The 18,269-nt window shown below is 41.2% G+C and overlaps 2 protein-coding genes across 6 annotated transcripts in view; one reads left to right on the plus strand and one right to left on the minus strand.

Moving 5' to 3' along the window:
- Window positions 1-18,015, plus strand: part of tmem203 (transmembrane protein 203) — a 37,968-nt gene extending 19,953 nt beyond the window's left edge. Inside the window, exons 1-2 of one of the 5 annotated variants that reach the window (XM_079524888.1) lie at window positions 15,020-15,362; window positions 15,643-18,015. In XM_079524888.1, coding sequence (XP_079381014.1) covers window positions 16,003-16,419 — 417 coding nt within the window. In that variant the 5' untranslated portion in view covers window positions 15,020-15,362; window positions 15,643-16,002 and the 3' untranslated portion in view covers window positions 16,420-18,015. Of the gene's footprint in view, window positions 1-15,019; window positions 15,363-15,642 lie in introns of those variants that run through there. The other 4 variants (XM_079524886.1, XM_079524890.1, XM_079524887.1 and 1 more) reach the window with 4 other exon arrangements.
- Window positions 4,238-14,827, minus strand: alad (aminolevulinate dehydratase). Its single transcript, XM_079524883.1, has 12 exons — window positions 14,531-14,827; window positions 13,188-13,315; window positions 11,635-11,685; window positions 9,782-9,878; window positions 9,367-9,502; window positions 8,660-8,743; window positions 7,907-7,995; window positions 6,644-6,699; window positions 6,452-6,539; window positions 6,059-6,145; window positions 5,728-5,857; window positions 4,238-5,135 (listed from the first exon to the last, which is right to left on the minus strand). Exons 2-12 carry the CDS (start codon window positions 13,304-13,306, stop codon window positions 5,077-5,079), a joined length of 996 nt encoding a protein of 331 aa, XP_079381009.1. The 5' UTR covers window positions 13,307-13,315; window positions 14,531-14,827; the 3' UTR covers window positions 4,238-5,076.
- Window positions 18,016-18,269: the final 254 nt, after the last annotated feature.

Raw genomic sequence — 18,269 nt, forward strand, 5'->3', positions numbered from 1 at the left:
CAACGCATTGTGACCTTGTAGATCTGCTATTTTCAAATGGCCGAAATATATAGAAGGCTACTGGGCTAGTAAAAGTATTGACAATTGTAAATACTGCAGAAATAAAATTGTACTTGAGTACGTACTTAGTTACTTTACACCACTGACATGTGCGCACGCACTCACGCACACAGCTGATAAGGCTGTAGGAAGCATAAATGGCCATGTTATGTAATAGTTCTCATTGAACAAGCACAGAGAGTAAAGAGAGATTCAACTAGACTAGACAGACAGACAGACAGACAGACAACCAGGGTTGTTGTGAATATGTGGTCACACTTTGCAGTTTAAATTCATACAAGTACCCTACCCTCGTCAGTCTATTTCATTCTGTGTCCAAGTGTCTCTGCCCCCCCTTCTCTGACACACACGCACAGTCGCGCACACACACACACACACACACACACACACACGAGCGCACAAAGTGACACACACACACACACACACACGAGCGCACAAAGTGACACACACACACACACACACACACACACACACACACACACACGAGCGCACAAAGTGACACACACAGTCAGGGAATCCCTATTGGTAAAGATGGTATCAGGTGACCAGTTACCATGGCAGCAGCTACCTGCGGGTTAAGTCTTCAATGAAGACACATCTTCACTGGAAAGGCAGAATGAATGAATGTATGAATGAATATGGTTGAATGAGTGAATGAATAAATGAATGAATAAATATGGTTGAATGAATGGGTGAATTAATACATTAATGAATAAATATGGTTGAATGAATAAATGCATATGGTTGAATGAGTGAATGAATAAATGCATATGGTTGAATGAGTGAATGAATAAATGCATATGGTGCAATGAATATGGTAGTTGAATGAATTAACTAATTAATCTGGTTCATTGACTGAATTCATACAAAATAAATATGATTGAATGAATATGGATGAATGACATTAACAAATGAATGAATGTGGTTATATGAACAAATTGAAGAATATGAATGAATGATAATAACGTGTGGGAAAGAGTGATATATCCATTAATGTGGTTGGACAGGCGAATGATTCACTTCTCGGCACAACTGAGGTTCTCTCCCAGTATTTCTCATTCTTTCTCTCTCTTAATATTCTTATCTCTTCCGCACGCACGCACGCACGCACGCACGCACGCACGCACGCACACACACAGCTAAATATTTATTTCCTACTGTATATTGGTTGGTGTTACCTAGCAATAGTGTTTATGATTGTTTATTTGGATTCCCAGCAGCTACTCTTCCAGGGGTCGACACATAGATTACATTACATAATAATATGAAAACATTTTACATGACAGTATGAGAAAAACAGTTAAAACACTTAAAATACAACCAAATATTAAAACAAAGTGTAAACTACCTCCACATCATTCACCTCCTTTTGTGCCCTATCATCTACACCAAATCTCTTATACAAATAGCCGATCTACAAGCTCCCAAGCTTGTAGATGTGAGATTGTGGATTGTCTATTTTCATAATATAGAGATCCAAAAATAGGGAAGCTAGGGTTCAAACTAACACTGGACATGTTTGCTGTAAAGTGTAGAAATACTAGCTCTTACAAGCAAAAGTCATTACTTGAGTAAAATCACAAAACTAGTCTCACAGCGAAATGTACAGAATAGTATAGAATAGGGGTTTTGTATTATAATAAAGAAAACTCAAGTTTTCAAATAATTGTAGTGGAGTAAAAAGTACAATATTTGCCTCTGAGATGTTGTGGTGTAGAAGTATTAAGCATCCAAAAATAGAAATACTCGGGTAAAGGAAAATTATCACAAATTATACTTAACCCATTCTGGACGGGAACCCCTTTTGGTGTTTTAAGCATTATGTTATGCTTTAGCCGTTGAAAAATAGCAGATCTACAAGCTCATACGAGCTACAAGCTTGTAGATCTTGTATTTTTGAAAATTCGTGAAAATGTGGCGCAAATCTTTGAATATATATTCCTTCAGATCGAACGTTTTGAACTCAAATCTTTGCTTCTGGGGGTCCCTGGAACTACATATTTTCAGATGGGGGTCCACAGCCAAATATAGATAATTCTGGGGGTCCTTGACATGAAATAGGTTGAGCACCACTGACATAGAAACATAGATTTTTCAGAAAACTGTTCTGCCTCAGGTCTAAATGGATTCAAGTACTGTACTGTACAGTACTTGAGTAAATGTACTTAGTTAGTGCGTGGACCACTGTGCTGACGCATGCCTGTATCGGCCTGGGGATAACAGACCATTGATGGCAGGAACCAATCAATGACTGTGATTGGGCGGCGCCGTTATGTAACCAATTCTGATGAGGTCATACGGGTCGAAGGCAAGCCTGTGTGGGTGTGTGTGTGTGTGTGTGCTGGTATTACTATACTTTTGAGAGCCAAATGTCCCCACAAGTATAGTATAATTTAAGAAGACAAAAACAATGTACATCCTGACCGGGATGTCGTCCAGTCCCAGCCATCACACACACAGGACATTAGGTTAATTGAGCTCAAGACAATTTGACCAAAAAATATGTTTTTCCTTTTCTTTTCTTTTTTACCGAATGGGTTCCCAGATTGTTGTAGCGCAAGAGTTCCCAAAATGTGAAAGATATTCACACAAAGAACATTTTCATATGACAAATATTGAGGGATTTATTTCCTTGGCCTGTACGAGTAGCATGCATAAGAAATAAGGCAGATTGGTTCATTGTCACTTGAGACTGACATCCTCCTTTTGCCAAATTATTGGGTATGCCCTATGGGTCGGGACCACCCCAGGGGTGTCCCCACATGATTTTGGGGGGTTCCCTAGAATCCTAGATGACAGTGAAGTGACAATTTAAGGCCTCTGCCCGGGCTATGGACAGGGCACCTGCCCAGTGTCCATATATGGAGCTGGCCTGTTCTGACATCATTCTGAAGCCTGCATAGACTCCATATTTGGGCATGCCTGACAAAATACTCCATATATGGGCATAAAAGGGACAGACATAATATCTGGGTGGGGCATGCATTTCCAACTTGCATCGTTCCAAGTAGGCCAGTGCCCAACGGGCACCACTGTTCCAATGGGCACCGCTCTAGTACATATACATTTGGGGGTCCTTGACATTAAAATGTTTTGAGAATCACGTTTATAATGATCGTATAACTATGCAGATCTGGGAGTTCATTTCGGTACTCCGTACTGTGTACATACAGCGTAGTAAGCGTACTGTATGTGTGTTGATATCTGTATCCTGATACTGTCTGATAATGACTCAATTACGTCTTGAGGAAATGGATTCTTCACAACAGATGATCTAGTCAGATATCTTACAATTGATCAGTATTGATGATGGCCCATTCAATCAGCGAAACAGATTTATAGTTGTTTAAAATTAAACCAATCAGAACTTTGTTTTTACTCATCAATATTTTAATTTGGTATGGGTTGCTGCTATAGAAATGGTTAATTTAAATAGTAAGCATGTAAATACTTCAAAGAACATGATACACCCTAACAGGGTAAAGTAATCTGAAAAGAACACAGATATATATAAAAAGAGTACAACAGGAACCCATGTAACATTAAGTTACATAACATACTGTATTGTAAAGAAAACATAAATTGTACAGACTATACGGGATAGATTGCCTCTTTTCCCCCACCTCTTTCCATTGGTTCTTGTTTCTTTTCTGTACAGCCAAAAGTATTTGGTCATTTCCTCCAGAGAATCAACAGGGATATTTGTCATTCACTCGTACCATTACATGTTTGTGTTGCATGTTCAGCAACTGTGCTGAAAAATACAAGATTGTACTGAAATAAAACGTATTACGTGTTATCGTCCATACTGTATTTCTGTTGTTAGCACAGTCTTGCAGAACATGCCACACTAACATCTCGCTGCTTGTACCAGTAGGAGTGACAAATGAACCCTCTTGATTGAAGTCAAATTAATGCGTTACATCAGGGGTTCTCAACGTTTTTGGCCGGGGACCCCCGAAAATGCTTTGGCAATGCCTCGGGACCCCCGCCCCGCCCCCTCCCGACCCCCAATATAAATTGACTGCTACAATAACCTTAAACCATTTTGGGCGGGAACCCCTTTTGGTGTTTTAAGCATTGTTATAATTTAGCTATTGAAAAATAGCAGATCTACAAGCTCATAGCGCGCCACCGAGTGGCACGCTACGAGCTTGTAGGTCTGCTATTTTTGAAAAATCGTAAAAAAATAAAATAAAAAATCTTTTTTTTTTTAAATAATTTGGGGACCCCCCTAAAATAATTTGGCGACCCCCCGAGGGGTCGCGACCCACGGGTTGAGAACCCCTGCGTTACATGAAACTGTCCTGACTGCCTCTCCCAACGTTAAAGGCAAGGAGGGACGAAGGAAGGCCAAAAGGAATGTCTAATTTGGCCACACACTGACACTACTACATGTATAATGGTAAATACTCAATGACTGTATAGCCTCGCGTAGCCAGACAATATCACACTGCATGGGGCAATTTTGATTGATTGATTGATTGAAGAATTTATTAACAGTTTGCAGAATGACAGTACATTTCAAGCACAAACTCAATACAAAGGCTGTTAACTGTGAGTGGACGACCCAATTAAGCATTACACTTGTTTCCAATAGGGTCCACCATGTTCAAATCATCAAAACATTTAGAGACGTACAAATAGACACTTCTATAGACAGAACAGGAATTCATCATAAAGGAGGTAAAAAGGGAAAAGAAACATATACAGTGAGGGGAAAAAAAGGGGTGGGCGGTGGGGGGGATTCACGTTCAGCTCCGTTAATTTGTTTGTTTTCCTTGGAGGAGCTGCGTTGGGTCCCCAAGTCGGCTCCGTGGCCGTACCTTGAGTTGGCTGTGTGGCCGTGACCGTCTCTTGTGTTGTCCTTGTGTTGGGTTGGCAATTTGCATTGCAACGGCAGATAAGTCTGGCTACGCAAGGCTAAAGACTGTAACCAATGTTGAAAAAAGGGGGTAAAAACAAACAAATGAGTGTGTGTCCTGGTCCAGTGTTTCTGCATTGGATGAATGTGTGTCACTGTTTCAGCCAGGTGAGTAGTTGGGGTGTGAAGTAGGTGATGATGATGTCAGCACCTGGAACAAGGAAATTATACACTGAGCTTTTGTTTGGTTTCTTTTTAACCAGAAAGCCATATTCATTAAGTTTTACTTTTCAGTGATTCTCGTGGCAAATATGTACAGTACCGGTATATGAACCAATTCACTTTTCAATGACTAACCATTTAAAATAGTTATATTGAAATTCAACATGTTGTCATGTTGAGACATGCATGAGGCATCGATGTATGCCTTGAAGAGGGTCTCTGACAAGTCTGTGTTTCCTCACTATACCTGGATTCTTGACCTACAGCAACTCAGATAAATGTTTGATGCATACATCTTTTAAAATAACCCTCTTCAGCCCTACATTTCAGCGATGCGACACATTGTGAGCTTGTAGATCTGCTATTTTCAAATGTTTTGTATACATTTGAAAACGTTAAATGGAACATTGTGTATAATGAGTACTTTTACTTTTGGTGCTTTAAGTACACTTTTTTTAAGTACATTTTGAATTCCAGACATTTGCTTGTAACAGAGTATTTCTACTTTGCAGTATTGATACTTTTAATTAAGTAAAACATTATTTTTCAACCACTAGTTAGCCAACTAGCCCTCCTCTCACCTGCCCTGCGGAAGGCAGTCATTGCCTCCATTACAGCCGCCTGCAGGTCAAAGGCTCCAGCTTGGGCACCGTGCCACAACATGGCAAACTCCCCGGAGACATTGTACACCGCCAGGGGGTGAGTAGGGTGCTGAACAACAATAGAGAAGAAAAAAACAAATGTGTATATTCATCGCTCCACTTGGAACCATCAAAATACATAAAGCAAACGGAAGGAATGAATGGCTGGTGTTGTTAATAATCTAGTTTGATTGGATTTGGTTATCTCATCTAAAAGTATTTGCTTAACAAATGGAGCTTCCTGCAAGCAAGGCGCTAGTTAACCACTGACCTTGTCCTTCACTTCTCTCACAATGTCCAGATACGGGAGTCCTGGTTTCACCATCAGCATGTCGGCTCCCTCCTTAACATCTCGCTCCTTCACGGTCATAATTGTATGTACACTCTTTAGTTTGTATATCACTTTACAAAAGTCAAATCCAAGAACATTTCAGGTAACATTGAATTAAAAGCCATACATAATCATAAAGTAGGCCTACTATTTGAAAGTATCAGTATTGTGTGCATGATGCCTTACTTAATTACCTACAACTAAATAAATAGATTTTACACAGTATTTTCTGAATTTCTGATCTGAAGAATACACATTTTAATCAAGGTCTTTCCAAATACTTTCAGAACATGAAACAACTACCTCACCCTCGAGCCATACGCACAAACTCACCACGGCTCGTAGGGCCAGACCTCTTGCACCAGGAGGTAGCTGGTAGCAGCGTCTGTCTCCAAATGCAGGCTTGGACTGTGCAGCATCTCTATACAGAAAGATACAGTGTTTGGTTTCATTTCAAATCAATCTAGCCATCAATGAAGATTAATACCTGCCATTATCTGGCCTCAAAAGCACAGTATTACATACCTGAAGGGACCATAGTAGCAGGAAGCAAACTTTGCACTATAGCTCAACACTGACACCTAGCGGACAAAAAGGGTCACGTTTTAATTAAAGAGGCACGAAACTGGGGTGGTTTGTTTCAAGTTCAAGTTAGTCGCTGTTTTCCGTTATTATCCATTATGCAATGGGATTCTCAGATTGAGTTCAAATAAATAATGGGTAGGTTATGCTGGGAACCCACGAAAAAATGCGCAAGCTCTTTATTGTGGTTTGTGCGTGGCTGCTCTTGCCAAACCTGGTCAATGTTTTGGGCCAGGTAATACAATGCTTGTGTGCCCGCTGGGTGTTGAAGTTAGGTGTACGAATCCACAGCTAAATCTAATACATGATACATGTATTTGATGTACTAATAGTTAATAATCTACTGTCATTTCTAACCAGAAATGGGAAAACAGATTTGGCCTAGTGTTTCACCCCTCTTTACATTTTGACAGTAAAATGCAGTAGACTTTCAAAATATCATAATTGTCTCCACCAGGCCGAAGGCATGGGGAGAGAGTATGTTTTGCACTCCGTCCGTGTGTGTGTGTGTGTCCGTGTGTGTGTCCGTCCTTCCGTCCGTCTGTTACCAGCTAATCTCCGGCACCGTTGGCCCGATCCATGCCAAACTTTGCACACACACTCCCTGGATGCCATCGATGAACCTCTGCCCCACATTTTCCAGAATGGCCTGTTATAGCACCACCAGGAGGCCCACTTTTGTAAAACACATTTTTTGATATTACTCCTCCATATTTTGTCCAAAAATCCCGCAAATCATTACACAGTATCTCTATAGTCATGTGATCAAGACATATCTGTCCGATATTGCATATTCCATCCTGATTGGCTAACAGTGACTTTCAAAATTTGCAGGATTGGCCCCATTTGAACAAAAAGCCTCAAATCATGAACGCCGCGTGCAATTTACGTGAAATCTTTCACAGACGTTCCTACTAGGCTGAGGAATATATCCCACCTTTTCACATTGGCCTTTTATAGCGCCACCAACAGGTGGATTTTTGCAAAACACATTTTTGGAACAAAATGCCTCAAATCATCCAATTCGTAAGAAGAAATTGTACCCTTTTCACATTGGCCTATTATAGCGCCACCAGGAGGCCACAACCTGACCTGCCCTGGTGGAGACCTGTGCCCCGAGGGGCACTTTTTCTAGTTTCCACTATTTTACAGTCTGAACACATCACATGACTCAAATGTTCAACAGTGAAGAGTGACGGTTGTTACCTTGTTGCCCAACTGATTGGACATCAGTGCTTGTTTGATGGCTCTGACTCTCCCATCCATCATGTCAGACGGAGCAATGATGTGGCAACCTAGAGCAGTGACACAATACATGTAAATGATATACGGACTACTTAATCCATTGAGACCTGGAACGCATCCATGTCACGTTAGCGTTTAACCACATTAACCATTAACCAATTTTGGGCGGGAACCCCTTTTGGTGTTTTAAACATTATGTTATAATTTAGCTATTGAAAAATAGCAGATCTACAAGATCATAGCGCGCCACCGAGTGGCGCGCTATGAACTTGTAGGTCTGCTATTTTTGAAAAATCGTTAAAATGTGCCTCAAATCTTTCCGAAAATTGTCATGATTTAGAAAAATAAAAAATAAAAATGTCGACGTCAGGCCTGAATGGGTTAATATAGTTCATCTGTGTCCTATGTCTTTGTATTGGCTGTAATGACTGTGGCTGACTCTATTGTGATGAGAATGTGACTCTTTCCGTTGTGTTCCATCTCAAGAGCTTGCTTGTGGAAAACCACCAGCCTTCGTAAAAGACATGGAAACCTGTCATCTTACAACTTCATTGGATTCACGTTATATAATCATGGCACATTTCCCCCTAAGTTTTATTTCAAATCCTAATTATAGCATTAAGTTGCTGAAATCCTAATGGCTAGAAGGTAAGAGTAGTAGGCTTATCAAGTTTTGATAACACCACATAATAATAATAAAAAAATAAATCTTACCAGCCTGGGCATACGACACTGCCACTTCTGCCAGACGTAGACAGCTGGCATCATTGTCAAGTGTGCCATCCTCTCGTAAAATGCCTGAAACATGTTTAACAGCATTGCTTTAACTGATTGTTGTCTACATATTGTCTTTCTTTCTTGTTCTTCTGTTATGTATATGTGCAATCTTTATCTTGTGAGGTTTCCCCTCAATTATCTCTCAGATAAGTTTAACCTCCATATCCATTTTTTGGTGAAAAGTCATTTAAAGGGGCATTCCACTCATTTTCAACATTTTACTATGTCATTAATATACCTTAGAACTGTTGTGTGGAAATAATAAAAAAGTCCCACCCATTCTGTGTTTCCTAGAACTGTAGGTCTGAAAAAAATCATTAACATGGTGAATCACATCTTGATGATGTCATCAAGATGTGTTTCACCATGTTAATGATTTTTTTCATAATTGCAGTTCTAGGAAACACAGAATGGGGGGGACTTTTTTATTATTTCCACACAACAGCTCTAAGGTATATTAATGACATAGTAAAATGTTGAAAATGAGTGGAATGAGATTTTTTTAATGGAATATATTGGGTAAAATATACCCATGTTTAGTGATGGTTTGACAAAAAGGATGTTTAGTGTTCTAGTGGTTAAATAAATATTGAATGAATTGATATACATGATATGGAAGAGTTGTTTATAGAGATGGCACTGACCACAGTGTCCATGTGACGTATACGGACACAGGCAGACATCACAAGCCACCAGGAGGTCAGGGAATAGGGATCTGATCTTCTTCACTGCCAGCACTGCCGGTGTATCATCAGTGTCTGCACCAGAGCCCTGCTCATCCTAATGGAGATACGTGTGGAAAATGAGTATGTCCACATGTAACTGTGGAGGCAATTATTTATTCTACTGTTTTTATAAAGGATTTCATAGAAAAATCTCCTGTCAGAAGGAAATGTGAAACATTATGACAGGATGATAAAAAAATGACTCTTCTCTTACTCCAATGTGTTACCGAATGTAATTACTATGCATACATGTGAGCAATGAAGGGAAATAACACACTGTATCATTGAAAACCACCACTGGCCAAAAGCACAAAAAAACCCACAGTTCACCCACCTTTTCCACTTTTGCAGGTACACCAAAGATCAACACACATTTCAAGCCATTTTCCACAAGAGGCCGCAGCATTCCCTCAAGCTTGTTCACCCCATATCTATGAACAGGAAAAGGAGTTATTCAGAACAGCAATACATGCTTTACAGTACACACCTAGCAGTGGCGTGCACAGACATTTAGAGGGGCAGGTGCTCAAGTTAAAAAAGGGCACCTTGTGCAGCGCGTGGAACCGGCCGGTTGCCTTAATCCATTTTGGGCGGGAACCCCTTTTGGTGTTAGCATTATGTTATGCTTTAGCTATTGAAAAATAGCAGATCTACAAGCTCATAGCGCGCCACCGAGTGGCGCGCTACGAGCTTGTAGGTCTGCTATTTTTGAAAAATCCCCCCAAAAAAAAAGAAGAAAAGTTTTTTTTTTTTTCCAAAAGGGCACATTGCCAAAAGGGCAGGGGGTGCTAGCACCCCCTAGTGTCTATCTGTGCACGCCACTGACACCTAGGCATATCACTATGGTATAATTATCATCTTACATGTATTCAAGGTGAAGAAATCACATACAAGTCATTTAAATATTGGCAGCTTTGCATTTCATGCTAGCCTGTAACATCATGGCACAATATGGAATGAACTTCCCATTGCAATCAGAACTGCAGAATCACTTCCAAGTTCCAATCTTCCGCCGTAGTCTGAAAACTAACCTCTTCAGACTCCATCTTATCCCATAACACTTGCACTAGCCTCAACAACCTTACAGGCGTATGCAAAGGCTAAACTTATGAATTTAGATAGCATTTTCTTTAGACATGATAGCACTCAAAAGTGTATACTCATAGCCTGTAGCCACTGTACAGATATTATATAGCTTATGATTCTTGATGACTATTTCTATTTATTTGATGTATGTATGTATGTATGTATGTATGTATGTATGTACAATGTGTTGTTCTTGCTTACTGTAAGTCACTCTGGATGCTAAATGCCTAAATTGTAAATGTTTTCTGTGCTGCACTGCTTCTATAAGACTGAACTTAGAGAATGCTGCAGGACTGTTCATGTTATGAATGCGTACTTGTATTGTGAGCAACAGCCAGCTAACGGTTTCTCTTCTTATCTGGCTCCAGCTACAGTGGTTGGATGCAGGCCCACCCTAACCTCACTGCATTTATCTGAGGAGTACAGCCTGGGCTTCAGTGGCCTCAGCCTGGGTTCTGCATGTCCCCCACATCATCAATCTGCATTGCTATACAAAGCTGGGCCTTAACCACTTGAACATTAGCCAAAAAAATAGCCGCTATTCAGGCTCACAATGCCTTGTGAGCTTCAGTGTTAGAAGGCAACAAGAGCCAACTCAGCTCTGTTTTAGTAGTTATACTGTATAGCAGGTTTCAAGGTTCAAGGTCAAGGTTTCTTTATTTTGTCTCCCAAGGGAGAAATTTGTCTTGGACCCCAAGGACCCGCCCTGCAGCATACAGATACAGATACAATACAAGACAACAAAGGCACACAGTGACCCGTACAACATTTAAACGTTTAACCACTTTAAACTCCACATGGTTGAGTGGAGTCCCTCCAGGCTCCATGCTAGTGTATTTTATTTTCTGTTATTGTGGAGAAAGCTTTTGTGAAAATAGCCGATCGTGTTGTAAGCTTGTCGATCTGCTATTTTCTGCCAGGCAATTCGTCACAGTCGTCTTTGTTTTTGGAGCATTTTAGATTCAAGGTATTTTAATAGAAAGTAATTCATTGGCTGCTGTGAAATATTTCGCAATTGTAGCCTTCTGCTTAGGAGACGATTCTTCTATTCATTGCTCATCATGTTACTAACAGCCGTTTGGAACTAGCTGTGTTCCTTACCTAGCTTGTCCTGGTAGGCTGGCAATTTGCTCAACAGCATCTTCACTGTCTCTGTAGGGAGGAATATGAAAAATCAATCAACATGTTTTCCATCCTCTTAGCTCTTGTCTATACTCTAACACAACACTGTCTGTATTTGTAACTTTTATTTATTTGGTTTTGGGGTACTGTAGGAAGTGTGCTCTGGTCGTTTGTTACAGTATCTATGCTATTAGCTCTGCGTGTCGCCAATGTGTAATGTCACCATTATTACAGGAAGTCACTCCTTTTTTTCTTTTTTTTTACTGCCTAAAATGTAAACAAAGCCGAGACAAGTTCAGAGGGCCAAGCAAGAAGCACTGCAGTATACAGTACCTATCTAATGTCATTTAGTTTCTGGTACTTTATTCCCAATCCCTGTGCATTAGGTGTGACTGTCTGAAGGGAGGCTAGGGAGGGGTCATTATTTCCACCCCGCTGTCTGGAGGGGGTCTGGGGGCCTTTTCACCTACAATGGAGAATCAGGTTTTCGTGTGTGTGTGTGTGTGTGTGTGTGTGTGTGTGTGTGTGTGTGTGTGTGTGTGTGTGTGTGTGTGTGTGTGTGTGTGTGTGTGTGTGTGTGTGTGTGTGTGTGTGTGTGTGTGTGTGTGTGTGTGTGTGTGTGTGTGTGTGTGTGTGTGTGTCAGAAGTGTAACCACCATTAAGACAGCACAGTCTTACAACAAGTTATGCAAGTTATGCTAATCATTTGCAATAGGGAATGCAAGGCTGATGTCACAGTAGGCTGTCACGCCTACCGGCGCCATTGTGATTGTGATGGCCTACAAGCCCTACTACATATTAGATCTGCATCAAGTGTATAAAGTTGGTGTTTGAGTGTTTAGTGCACGGTGCTAGAGCTCAATTCCATACTTTTACTTGTAACGGAGTAGTTCTAAATTGCAGTATTGGTACTTTTACAAGTAAAACAAATGAGTACTTTTCCCACCACTGTATGCCTATCCGTTGGCCAGGTATAGTAGTTACTCATCACAGCCAAAATGGCACACCCCCCGAATTTGCATACCAAAGGTGCGAGGTTTGCAAGCCCTATTGCTTAACAAAGGATTACTGGGGGTGGCTATCTTATCCCCCTAAAAACAATCAGATAAGTCTAGTGACGTCATTAATATAAACAGGATTGTCTTTATCTTCTATTTATTTTCTTATTTTAAAGAGTGTGAAACCGGGGAAGCATACATCAAATACATCAAGCATACATACGTCAAATACCGTATTGTGCCGAATATAAGACGACTCTGATTATAAGACGACCCCCTTTTTTTCAAGACTCGTATGTGGAAAAAGAACATTGAATGTCAAATCGTCTAGTCCCCGATTATACATACAACCCCTATTTTAGGATATTTCATATACACAGTCTTATATTCAGGCCAATAGGGTACATTACACATACAATTTTGGAGGTCCTTGACATGAAAAAGTTTGAGAACTACTGCTTTAGAAGGCACTTGTAGAACTGGCCTCAGGTCTCAATGGGTTAAATACATTTAAAAATATATATTGCTATTTACGTGATGAAAATTGGGTAGATGAGGTTCTCGGGCCTCAAAGTGGTAGCAGCAGTTTGCCAGCAGCGGAGTGTTGGGTGGAAATATCCACTGTGAAGAACTGACTCTACCACTGTCTGCATCTCTTTGTCCTGAAAGAGAACAACAACAGAGTAAAACCTCCAACAGTGTACGGAATGCAACCAAATGGGCCCTTTATGGACCTGTAACTCTCCGAGTGTACACTCACAGACGGGAATTGATCAATCATCTGGGTCTGGGTCGGCCTGCCCACTGCAAGAACCAAGAATTTACTCAAGTGCTGTTTGAATTGAAGTACCTATAAAATAGCTCAGAGCTCTATTGCTGGTTACTCAGGTTAGAACGCACCGCAGTGGTGTTCAACTAGAACTTAAACCAGGATGCTTCGACTTCTCTCTAACTTGGAGCAAACCCCAGTTATACAGTATATCCTCCAACTAGGCTTGTCATGATGACTAAGCCAGTCAGATCTATCAGTCAGCCAGTCAGATCTATACCATATCTATCTGATATCAGCACTCGGGCTCAAATGTAGGGATTGTCATACTAGACATATCATATGTCGTATAGCCCAGCGTCCTAGTCGGATATCCCCATATATGGGGACTGAATATCCAACGAACACTCTCTCAGATCCGCTAATATGAATGGTAGTGAGAGTCTTCGTTACAGTACCCTTTATATTACTTTTAGTTTTGATACTTTATACTTCTACTCGACTACATTTCAGTACCTTTTACACCATTCACTACAACCATTTAATTTTGGCACAGGTCTTTTACTTTGCATAATGTAGATTATTATGAATATGGACATAAAACAAACTCATAACCTTAAATTCACCTAATTAGCAGTTGGGAAATTAAAGTGATGAAAACATGTAGTGCCTTTAGTAATTACAATCCAATAACACATGTGAATTGGGCCTTTCTACATATTGAGCACTTTTATTTTGGTAACTGTGTGTACTGTGTAGTGTAACTGTTACTGCAAGGCTTTTGACTTACCGTAGCCCGTCTTTACATTGTGGTATTGTACCTTTTACTTCAGAGACATAAGTTACACCACTGGCAAACTGATGCCAGCATAATACATTATGCACTGCACGCCACACAATTTAGGTTCGTAACATTGTGTACTGTCAAGGCCAGCATGCCCGCAGCTACAGCTATAACTCTCGTGTGCCATCACCATGTTACTATTACTTTCGAGAATGTGTTTTGTATTACAATAATACGTAGGCCTACGCAGCATGAATACATCCATATGACAATGTTATTAATACAAATACAAATTCAAAGAAGAAATCAAGTGTCTGATCCTACCTTTGGTGCTTCCTTGCCGTGATGTACTGCCTCTGCCTCACAGTCCCAACTCAGCCAACTGTCCTCCCCACTAGTATCGGAAGTAGCTAGTGGCTCGCGTGCGCGCTTACCCCGCGCGCACACTTTTTTGTTGTGCTTCTGGGAAGCCACATGCTTTTTAATGTCGCTTATTTTTGCACAAAAGTCAGATTTGCAATACACGCAATATGCACGTCCAACATTGCCCGTGTGTGGCTTCAACCATCCCTTGAATTCAGGATAGGTTTCCCACTCCTTCCTGTACTTTTGTGTGTACTGTTTCTGTTTTTCTTTGGACATAATTTGCTAGTTTAATGTCAGTATCCTACCCTTCACCTTGGTGCTTCCTTGTATTGATGTAATAGTAGTGTACTAGTACTGTCTGTCTTGGACTTGGACCACTCGGATACCGTAGATTGAAATGAATGAAGTAGCATGCTTCGGTCTTCTATTGGTTCTGCTGAGTGAAGACCCGCCCTTACTGCCCGTGTGCATTTGCATTGATGTGACGTATCTAAAGCCTTTTTAATGTTTTTTATTAGCAAATCTTTATAACAGTAGTCTACTACTCTATGGCTCTGGATGTGACGTATCATATTACGGTACAGTAGGTGGCGGTAGTATGCACCCAATAGCAAAAGACTAAAAGAAGAAGACTACGAGGAAAATAATAGCAAGCCAAGCCAGCTAATAGCTGCCAGTGCTAGCTTTTCAGAGACAGTAGCTGCTCTCATTTACAGCTCCAGCTAGATGGAACAAATAACGTCCAACATTTGACACGGTAAAAGGATATGCTGCTAAAATACTAAGCTAGGTGCTGTACTTTAATAATAATGTGTTATTTGTATATTATATGTGAGCACTGAGCATCACATCGTATGATGAGTCGTGTACACATTGTAAAATCCTGAGCATTAATTTCAACCCAGACATCCCGAAATGCAATGCTATTTGGTTCCATTTATTTTGTACACTTCCGGGTTACAGACCCATGGGCCAGAAGGGTCCAGGGTTCTTCTGGTAGCATGCTGTGTGCCATGTTGTTTTGTCCTGTTGTATTTTATTTGAATGCTGTTTGATATGTTCTCATGCAGGCTGAAGGTTGCCTGCTGTGACTCAGACCGTCTTCAAGTTCTGACTTGTCATCATCACAGACTTGAAGTTCCGGTTCCGCTCTCCCCTCCTGGTCGCCGTTGCCTCTTCTGCAGAACACACACCTTTGGGATAGCAGATTCAAGGATGTGACCGTATTTCCACTGAGGCAACAACATCACAGCTCATCACCGCCTCTGTCCGTTCCCCTCCCTCCCACACTCTCTCCCGATTTTGTTTGAGTGACTGCAGCCCCTAACTTGGCCAGCGTGTGACTAGGCCTTAGTTAGTTGAGGGACCCCAGGACCCCACACACACACACACACACCGGCCGCCTCCAGTGCACCCTCCCTATTCCCATCATGCTCTTTTCTCTCAGGGAGCTGGTCCAATGGCTGGGCTTCGCCACCTTTGAGCTCTTCCTCCACCTGACGGCCCTGCTGGTCTTCAGTGTTCTGGTGGCGCTGCGGGTGGACATGTTCACGCCAGCGCTGAGCTGGTGGCAGGTGTTTGTGCCGTTGTTCGCGGCCGACGGCCTCAGCACGTACTTCACGGCCATCGTGTCTATCCGGCTGTACCAGGAGAATGACAAGCGCCTGGCGGTGCTGCGGCTGCTCTGGGTGCTGACGGTGCTCGGACTGAAGCTGGTGTGCGAGGTGCTGCTGTGCCAGAAGCTGGCGGAGCGCGAGCAGGCCGCGCACCTGTGGTTCGGCCTCATCGTGTCACCGCTCTTCATCCTCCTGCAGCTTCTGATGATACGAGCCTGTCGCGTCAACTGAGCCACGGATGACGATGCTCTGTCTGTTTCTCCCTTGCATGCCCTGCTCTTGCACTGTAAAATCCTGATTGTTCATTTAAAGCACAAGGACACAAGTTTGGTACGGGTTGTGTGTCTTTGTCAACTAGTCCAATTGGTGAGATGTAGAATTCCCTAATAATCCAAAAATAAATGGCGTCTCTTTGACTTCCACTGTATGATGAAACAGCTTTCAAGTCACAACGGGCACCGCTCTAGTATAACATAACCCAGTACTGGTATTTGTTATGTTATATATATATATTGTCTGAATCAGCTTTGAGCGCTGTTTCATGATCATACAGTGGAAGTCGATGAGGTGCTATTTTTGGATTATGATATCTGATCAACTGCCATTGGACTAGTTAGAATGGCACCCAAACCTCTGTCAAAATGTCCTTTTGTTTAAAAGATACAGAAACGGAAGATATACAAGCTCAGTGTGTCACAAATCACAATGCACCAATTTTGTTATCTTAATTGGTTTTACAAAAATGTACAAATGGAACCAAATGGGGATGACGCTCCACCGGAGATCTGTCTACTGGTGAGAGGACGTGGGAAGCAGCTGGTGGGTGGTCTGCATCTGCACCTAGAATCACAGTTATTACAGGTGTATGGTGAAACTTGTGCTGTTTGCTACATCAGTATCGATCAATTTGACCCATTAAGACCGGGAAACCCAATACGTTCAAAACCAATTTGTAATTTTAGATGTTGCTACTTGCTATACATATTGCAACAGGAAATGAGTTTAATTTGAATAAAAACATGATTTTCTGAAAACGTAGGTTAGGATTTAGAAAGAGTGTCAAATCGGCCTCGGCTCTAAATGCGTTTTAATTCATCTGTTATCAGATATTGTCTCGAATTTTTATATGCATCCCTAACCGCTATCCTTGTAATGCTTGCATCGATAAGATGAGGGTGAATAGTTATTTGACAGGGTGAAGTTGAAGGAGCAGTTGGAGGAACCAATCGCCAAACTGTCGGATGCTAAGTTCAGGGGAGTAACAACAATGGGATCATCCAATTGTGGTTCCATTTCTACACTTTTGAGTTAAATGAACACTGGATTTTACTGTGTGAGAGATATGGGGGGAATTACATAGACATCATATAATTTAGCTGCGGATGCCAAATATTGGTTCACACTAGTTGACACTTGGATTGTGTCTTATGTGTCTCATCTGATTTGATTCCTAAATTCAGAGACAACTGCTTGGCAAAGGGCCACTTTTTCTTTTTTTAAGAAAAAGTAAGAGAGAATTGAGTTTTTGCTCGTCTGCAATGTCACCCCCACAGTATGTTGCCTTTGGGAGTTTGCGCTGCATTTGGTTCAAGGTCCACTGGGACACACAGTACTTGAACTGTTGTGTATATATTTGATCTACATTATGATCCTACCAGGCTACCACTCCTGCATGTATTCAATGCCTCATTTGAATGTAATTGTTGTCGTGAAATTCAATGTAAAATATTTGTTGATTCACGTGCACCAAACGTTATTTAAGTTATGCTGTTTAGTATCCTTGCTGCCATTTGTATAAATATGTAAATAAACCAATATTTAACAGTGTATAGTTATGATTTATGTCTGGACAATGTAATTATGGAATGTATGTTATTAATAAAGTCAAAGTAATTCTGGACTAACATTTAATCATATCTAATATTAAAGCATCCCGATTTAGGGGGGAAATAGCAGATGTACATGCTCAATGAGAGCTTGTAGATCTGCTGTACACTAACTAAGTAGGCCTACAGCAACTCATGTCACTTTACTAAGAATAGAGGGCTGAAGTGGTGAGGAGGAACTTTTACCACAAGGTG

This window comes from Electrona antarctica (assembly GCF_951216825.1).
Source record: "Electrona antarctica genome assembly, chromosome: 16".
In the NCBI taxonomy this organism is placed as follows: domain Eukaryota; kingdom Metazoa; phylum Chordata; class Actinopteri; order Myctophiformes; family Myctophidae; genus Electrona; species Electrona antarctica.